This window comes from Dendroctonus ponderosae, unplaced genomic scaffold, assembly GCF_020466585.1.
Source record: "Dendroctonus ponderosae isolate FM_Combo_2020 unplaced genomic scaffold, Dpon_F_20191213v2 Dpon_F_20191213_4, whole genome shotgun sequence".
NCBI classification, from domain to species: domain Eukaryota; kingdom Metazoa; phylum Arthropoda; class Insecta; order Coleoptera; family Curculionidae; genus Dendroctonus; species Dendroctonus ponderosae.
The window spans coordinates 2,545,651-2,553,375 of record NW_026018611.1 but is presented as its reverse complement, the minus strand read 5'-3'; the positions used below and the strand labels follow the sequence as shown (position 1 = coordinate 2,553,375).

Here is a 7,725-nt window from a genome sequence, read left to right as displayed (position 1 = left end):
GGGTATTTCATTTAGAAAAACACAACTTTGATACTTTTAGGGCTTTTGGGACACTCTGTACATTACAAAAATATTTTTAAAATGTGCACCCGATATGTGTCCGTGCCGTATAGTGTGAATAACCCTGTATAAGTAAGATATGCAGGGAAAAGTTGAGAATTACTCAAAGTCAAATCGACTGGCTCTCGCTATGAAAAGTAACGAGCGCTGCAGAACATTTTATCGCGCTCACACTTAAGCGATTAAAAATTGCGTTTTGACTATCCATGTGCGGGAGGGTGAAAATTTGCATTCTGCATTTAGATATGAAGGCAGCTAACTGCTGACCCGTTCTACTGTTAATTACCAGGTAGGTTTAGTTTACAATGTAGAGTGCACACACAGAACGAATGGAGACAACTGAAGATTTGTGAAACTTCATGATTACTTACATTTTAAAGTCAAATCGATGAATCGAAATGAATCATGTAAACGAACCCTATCTAGGAATTCAAAGGAGTCATACTCAATATTAAGGTGATGGTGTCGTTTGAGGTTTGCGGAATTTCTAGTTTTCTCTATTCTTACCTTAAAGATCACTTCAAATTAAGCACTCTCAGTGAAAAATTTTGAAATTTGAGTTTCTAAAACCACTTATTTACGCACGAAAATGATATTGTCCGGTGCTATGAATACATGTGAATACCAAATAAAAATGAAAAATACAAACGAATGAATCTACATGGTAGATATCCAAGGAAACATTTGCGCAGTTTGGCAACACCGCCTGAAACTGAAATTGAAAATTGGCTTAAATTATGGACCCTTCAGGAAACATTTTCACTGAGAATGCTTAATTTGAAGTGATCTTTAAGGCAAGGATGGACAAAACTGCAAATTCCGAGAGCCTCAAACGACACCATTACCCAAGGGATAACTATCTATACTATAATAATATAATATGATTATTACTTGTCTCTGCTACCATCGACTAAAATCAGGGAATACGAAGTCTCATAGCAATCATTCACCGGCTTCCACTATTTATAAGTTTATAACCGCAGTTTTTTAGTCATTTTAATTTAAATTAGTGCTTAGCAGTGGATGGCAGTGGATGAATAGTGAAGCTTTCTGTGAGACCGTTCCATGGAAATCACGTTGGAAATCTGCTTGGTTGCCCCCGCCTTAAATAAATGTTTGAAGTGCGCTTTTTTAAGTCCGAACTATTTTTGGTATGTTGCAGAGCCGGCCTTCAAACTCTCCCACACAACGCAAAAATGCATTATAATTATGCGAATTTCCTCCGGGATTCCTCACGGCACGAACTGGCCAGGTCCCATTACTACACGGCCTTAAAGTAGGCACCACATGAGTTACTTTCTGATATGAGTTACTTATTGACATAATCGATCTTTAGGCTATGGCCCACATATGCTAGCGCTCACAACAACCTAGGGACAATACTGAAGAACAATTACGAAGCGGAACAACATTTCCTAGCAGCCATCAAATTTGCCTCAAATCACGTTAATGCTCATTTCAATTTGGGCCAATTATATCGGTAAGGTTTCAAATTCGTTTAATTGATGACTTCAAGAAAGAATTTCCAAACGTTAGAAAAAACAACAAAACAACGGAGTCCGAAGAAATGCTCACAAAGTGCATCAATTTGGAACCCGGATTCACACCGGCCTACTTGGAACTGGCTAGACTTCGAGGCCCCAACCACCGAACAATTTCCGAGTTGTTGTTAAAAGTAGTTGAACTCAATCCCCATGATCCCTATTATTCGTCGAAATTCGGAGAATGGTTGACGAAAAAAGGTAATTAAAAAATCACGCCCAACTCCACTGGTTTAAATCTAACATACCCATCCAACAACTTATCGAGTTTGCAATCGAACTCCTCGTCGTTCTGTTCTATCGTTTTTATGTTTTAGGTAATCATCTACGAGCCATGAAATTCTATTGGACCTCCCTCAGGATAGACGCAACCCATCAGGACTCTGCAGTAGGCGTATTCAGATACTACCGAAAATTCGGTCAGCAGGCTCAAATGTTCCAGATGCTTACTAGGTACGAATCTCCTCTTGAGACACCCTGTACAAATGTATAATGATTATGATTTGCTAACTAGCAAATAGATAGTTAGATAGAACTGGCACTTTATGAAGTGGTGTGATTGCGGCATAAAAACTCAATTAATTTAAAAAAACTCACAATGAAATAGACAATCTGGTTTCATTTAGGTGGCACAACCTACTAAGAAAAAAAGGCCACAGCGTGAAACAGAACTTTTACCTGCAAGAGTGGCAGTTGAAGTCCGAATTGAGATATAAAATTAAAGAATACTCAACTCCCTTATACACAGTAAGTACCCTATCTTCCTCTATGTCTCATCTAATAAAAGATATCGAGCGACCATTTTACTCCATTCGATTATACATATACTTATTCATTTCTAGAATCACTATTCGTCGGGAGAGAACAGTGGCCCAGAAGTGCAACGATCAGGCGAAAAACGAAGCAAATGGACGTTACAAAAAAACAAAACAACCGACAAAAGTTTTAAGGAGAAGATGAAGCTGGTCAGAAAGAAGAGTAGTGTACAGCCGCAAAGAGCGCTAGACTTTTCGAAATTTGCTCTACTCACGCATTGTAAGTCTTAGAGTGAGATCGATTATATCTAAATTTAGCAATAATTTAAATAATCGCTTTTAGAGCTTTGAATAAAGTTTATCTGTTCCACAGTATACAACGAAATATCGCACAGTCCAATAACAAAAACATTAAAAGGGTTTGAATATTAATGACACAGTTACCAAAAAGGCAGCAGCTACTCACAGGGTGAATTCGAACTTTTTGGAACCAATTAAAATATACGTAGCAAACAATCTATAATAAATAATTTGATGGTTGAGAATCTAAATCAATACTAAAGGGACAGACAGAGATCAGTATTACACATATAGAGTATAGCCGTTAAGAATATTTCACACGTGCGCCTCACTGTTTTGCCCCTTAATTAACTACTAAGTGATATTTTACATAACTTTGAGGTGATGTAAATATATAAATAAATAACATTATGTAGATAAATGCAAAACTTGTACCGTTTGTCTTTTCAGTTTAGATTTCCAAGTATTACTAGGCTAAGGGACCGCCCGTTTTAAAACCATTAAAAGTTTGGTCGTCGCTAAACTCTTTTTTGCACACTTGTTCAGTATTATTAGGCAATCGACCGAATTGCACGAAAATTTCAAACGTAATGCCTTAACGACTGAATTATAATTTTAGAGCTTCATGTCACTGTGCTCCCTTCAGATACTTGCTGTAAGTCAGCATTAATTATAGCCACAACAATTGGTTTCGCATTAACGGAAAGTAGTCGATTCTCAATGTATAAATTTCCAGGCAATTTAATCCCACAAAGGGAGCAAGTATTTCTTCTTTAGCCAGACGTCGCGCAGCATTACGTAAAAACAAATTCTTAAATATTTTTGATATGCATTAGACTATAGTATGATAGATTGTAAAATTATAGAGGACTTATAAAGGTTATCATAATATACGATGCCCACAATAGATCCAACTGAATATGGGAAGTACTAAGAAGATAACTGAAGTTTTTCGCCAAAAATCAATACTTACAATACAAGGCAAAGATCGGCCGTTTTTCTTCATTTCTTTGTTTCACCTCTAAAGTGATCACCTTTATAAGGCTGGGATAAAGTTTTGCTTAAACTCATGTTTTCTAGTGGTGTGTGTAAATTGTCATATAGCGTTTACAATTTCAACGTATGACTATTTAAGCGCACTAACATTTTGCGAATTTATTGTGTAGTGACTGGGGCCATTCTAAAGTATACCTTTGTAAATTTTACATTAAAAATGGCAAAACAGGGCGATTGAAAATGAACAACTCAGTTTAGTTCATATTTGCGGTTTGAAATCATATTTACCTGATTATAAATCGTTTGTAACCGTTTCAATTGTAAATAAAGGTTATTTATTTAAGACGCGTATTATTTTACCAAAGTGCACCGAAATTTCAATAGCTGCTGTAAGAATACAAAGCCGTAGAAAAATTAACTACGAAGAACCAATAGGAAATCGATACCAAATCCACCGTACGAGTCAGTTGAATATGGGAATAAAAGTTTCACATGTACATGGTAAACAGGGGCAAAGTAATGATGAACTTACCACCTGGAAAGAAAGAAGAAACTGTGTTTAGTACAGCATGAAATCTGTCCAAAGCAAAACTTATTTGAAATCAGCAAAGCAAAGAGAGAGAAATATAAAGAACCCATAAAACTAAAGTTGCTTGTCGGAAAACTTAACTCAGTTCAAGCTAAAAAATGTATAGATTAGAGATCATTCGAGCTTTCTGCAAGCTGTCGCCATCTCTTCCATGTTCTACTATAAATTATATTTTCATAATATTTTTAATTCTATAAATTCACTACACTTTCACAAACTATCGCACTTACCATAAGGGCCACAATGAATCTACATTTCCGATATAAGAACACAAAAGACTACCGATCAATTTCGTCCACTGTTGGTAGCAAACTGATATTATTCATACACCATTTCGGGAAAAAAATACAGAATAAAGATGATTATATAATAATTTGCTGGCAGTTCGATTTCAGTGTTTACTGTTGACATTTTTGTTGAAAGTGTCTGTTCGCATTGCAATATTTCCAAAGACAAATTTCACGTTCCAACTGAACGGAAAACGCTCCAAGCGCCGATCTTTCACTAATTTAATTTTAAATTTAGATCCATTTACTTATATTTGTCTCAATTTCATTCAGCTGCAGTGATTAATGCACAACGCCAAAGCTAAAACTAATAGCCAAATTAATATATTGTTAGGGTTAAATTTAAGGAAAAATACGATCGATGCAAAATTCAATTCAGTTCGTGCAATTCTTGAATTGAATTTGAAAATTTCTTGTGAAATAACTAAGAGCGCAAAAACAGTTCAACATACAAATTGGAACATAAAGGAATTGAATAAAACCCATCTTAGAAGGTAATTTCTCAAACACTGTGACTCTTTATTGCACGTTGATATAGATATCAAATACATTCATGTAATAGATCTATTCCTCTATAAATAGTCGACTAAGTCTTTAGACTAGCAATATTGTGATGGGACGATGAAAATTGACATAATATCGAGAATATAGAATGAGTGGTGGTATTGTGCCATTTTAGATGCTACGTTATCGGGGGATAATTTGAGCAAACATTTACGGGTAATAATATTTAAGTATTATTTAAATTAGAATACTACAGTAAGTAGGCAGGAAAAGTAAGTATTGAATTTTTCCAACCCGTACCTAAAATCAAATTCTATTAAGTAGTTGAAAATCTTTTATAAAAACTTACATTATAAATATATTTTAGTATAATTTGAACGATAACAAATTACGTCAATAGTATAACTTTAATGTCAGAGAAAGTCTGTGTGGTGTAGGAGTAAGTTTTGAGCAAGACGTGTGTTTCATAAATACTATGGTCACTTTAAAATTGACTAGAGTTGCAAACATGCAAACGTTTCAATCAAATGTATTATTTGTGAAAGATGTAAAAATAGCTGCTCGTAAATGAGTGATCAACTGTATAATAGGAATATTCACATTTCAAAATAAACGCATTGTTTAAATGTACATTTGATTGAAAACGGATTTCAATTGAGTTCAAATTAAATACCTCAAAAAACTCAAAAACTACGCACTAGAATTGTATCACAAATTAGTTAGAATGTATGCAAGTGCAATTATTACACTAATGGAACAGCAGTGTCATCCTACTCTTCAATACTAGGTAGGTATACGTGTCAAGATCGAACCTAACAGCATTATTAAAGTAAAGTCCAGTGCATTTAATTATGCCTATCTTAAGCGGCGTATAAATGATCGTTGCTGACGGGTTGTAGATCCAGAAGTCATACTCTGGCCAGCATCATAAAAAACAAAAATATATTTTGCATTGAAATTTACTTACCTTTCATCGTTTCCAATACATGACCCGAACGCATATCCAATAACTTAAGCTACTTCCAAACAAACATGCTCTAGTAAATATCAGTCTTCATTCCCTTCAGTTGTTACCATGCAAAAACTCACACTAAACTAGTTTTTAGTGTAGATAGTGTCGCAATAGATGTTTGTAGTAAATACATTAAGCCTGGTATTAGGTCAGGTTTTTCAGTAAAGACAGAAAAGAAAATCGGGCCAGCCTAAGTAGGCCGCAAAAACTGCCAAAAGCGATAAAATTTGATTCTGTTTTGTACCAAAAATTTCTTTCCTGTTTTTGTACAGGTTTAACGATTCAGTTTTAATAACTAAAGAACTGCATCCACCAGATACTTTGCTTGCAGGTGGTAATAGCATTTTAGAAAGGCCAACATACAAAAATACTTTTTCAAGAAAGGGTAGATTTAGCTAAAGCTGTTGAAGCTACAAACGTATACTTATTTGTTATCGCCCAGTAGGGTTGCCTTGGAATTAATCTGTGAATGTTTGGCAACAATAACTCTTTCTTTCAGCCCATTAAATTTGCTCTGCATCATTTTTAACTGGAGATTTAATGAAGAGCTGAGCTGTTTTTGAAGACCTTGCACCTACGATGTCATGAAACTTCAATTTCTTACTTACCTTTAGATTTGATCGAAAAATCTTACCTCCAAAAGGTCTTTTCTCAAATTCTGGTAGTTGTCCTTCACTTCACTCACCGACTTTAGCAAATTGTGCACTTCCAACTCCTGTCCTTCTTCTGTGAATATTTCTAGTTCGATGTTTTCGACTTGCAGGGCCAGAGTGTCCAGTTGAGCATCGGTTTTTTTCATCTGCAAAAAATAATTAAAAACTGTTGACGTATTTCTAAAAGTACAAATGCACCTTTTTCTCAATATCTTCCACTACTTGTTCCATTTTTCGTTTAAAAACCTGAAATAAATCACTAATGCCACAACTTAGGAAGTGAGGAAAATCTTGTGGTAAAATCAATGTCTAGATCACAGAGGTTAGTTTGGGGGGACAATTTTTCATTAAGATTGTGTTCAGCGGATATCGGTGTGAAAACATCAAGGGGGTGTAGCTCAGATGGTAGAGCGCTCGCTTAGCATGCGAGAGGTACCGGGATCGATGCCCGGCACCTCCAAGTACTTTTTGTTAATTAATGTGTCCATTTTTGAACTTATTTTATATAACTAATAGCTATTAATCAACAACTTTTATAGATTGTGAAGTGATAAATAACTTCATAAAATAATAGAAACCATAAAATATTGAACTTGTTTAACGCATGATGGCAATAATAATTTTATTTTATAATTTTAATATTCTTGTTAGTCTAATAATTTATAAATGGATCAGGAATAGGTAAAAGTTAATTTAATTTCCATTTAGATGTAAAATATCTTTTATTTGCAACATTTAACATTCTTTAACGAGATGTTGTACATATTGCTCTTGTTGGGTTTGTGTAAACTCTTCTTCTTGAGTTTCTGTATTTTTTGTCGTAATTTCTTATTTGCTTTGAATAATCTTTGACGTTCAGCACTAGTTCGTGGTTGAAGAAAGCTACTTTGAGTTGATCTATTACTTAATGCCCCTTTTTTAGCACGAAATCGTTTTTGGCGTTCAGCATTACTTAATACTTTTCGCATTATAGCATGTTTTTGTGACTGCTCTTGTGTATGTTGCTCATGAACGTCTGCTACAACTTG

General features: G+C 34.8%; 2 protein-coding genes and 1 non-coding gene across 3 annotated transcripts in view; 2 read left to right on the top strand and 1 right to left on the bottom strand.

The window, feature by feature from the left end:
• LOC109543727 (protein O-mannosyl-transferase TMTC1) overlaps nucleotides 1–3,995 on the top strand; it is a gene marked incomplete in the record, with an annotated part of 24,093 nt that extends 20,098 nt beyond the window's left edge. The window contains 7 exon segments of the mRNA XM_048666034.1: nucleotides 1,223–1,336; nucleotides 1,397–1,540; nucleotides 1,597–1,802; nucleotides 1,919–2,054; nucleotides 2,228–2,348; nucleotides 2,444–2,636; nucleotides 2,700–3,995. Coding sequence (XP_048521991.1) covers nucleotides 1,223–1,336; nucleotides 1,397–1,540; nucleotides 1,597–1,802; nucleotides 1,919–2,054; nucleotides 2,228–2,348; nucleotides 2,444–2,636; nucleotides 2,700–2,701 — 916 coding nt within the window.
• A 1,031-nt stretch (nucleotides 3,996–5,026) lies between these two features.
• Nucleotides 5,027–7,036, bottom strand: LOC109543764. The gene is made up of 3 exons (XM_019913622.2): nucleotides 6,896–7,036; nucleotides 6,679–6,843; nucleotides 5,027–6,618 (listed from the first exon to the last, which is right to left on the bottom strand). The coding sequence occupies exons 1-3, from the start codon at nucleotides 6,926–6,928 to the stop codon at nucleotides 6,469–6,471; spliced, it is 348 nt and encodes a 115-aa protein (XP_019769181.1). The 5' UTR covers nucleotides 6,929–7,036; the 3' UTR covers nucleotides 5,027–6,468.
• A 48-nt stretch (nucleotides 7,037–7,084) lies between these two features.
• On the top strand, nucleotides 7,085–7,157 carry Trnaa-agc. Its single transcript has one exon. It is a non-coding gene; the product is annotated as a tRNA-Ala (tRNA).
• Nucleotides 7,158–7,725: the final 568 nt, after the last annotated feature.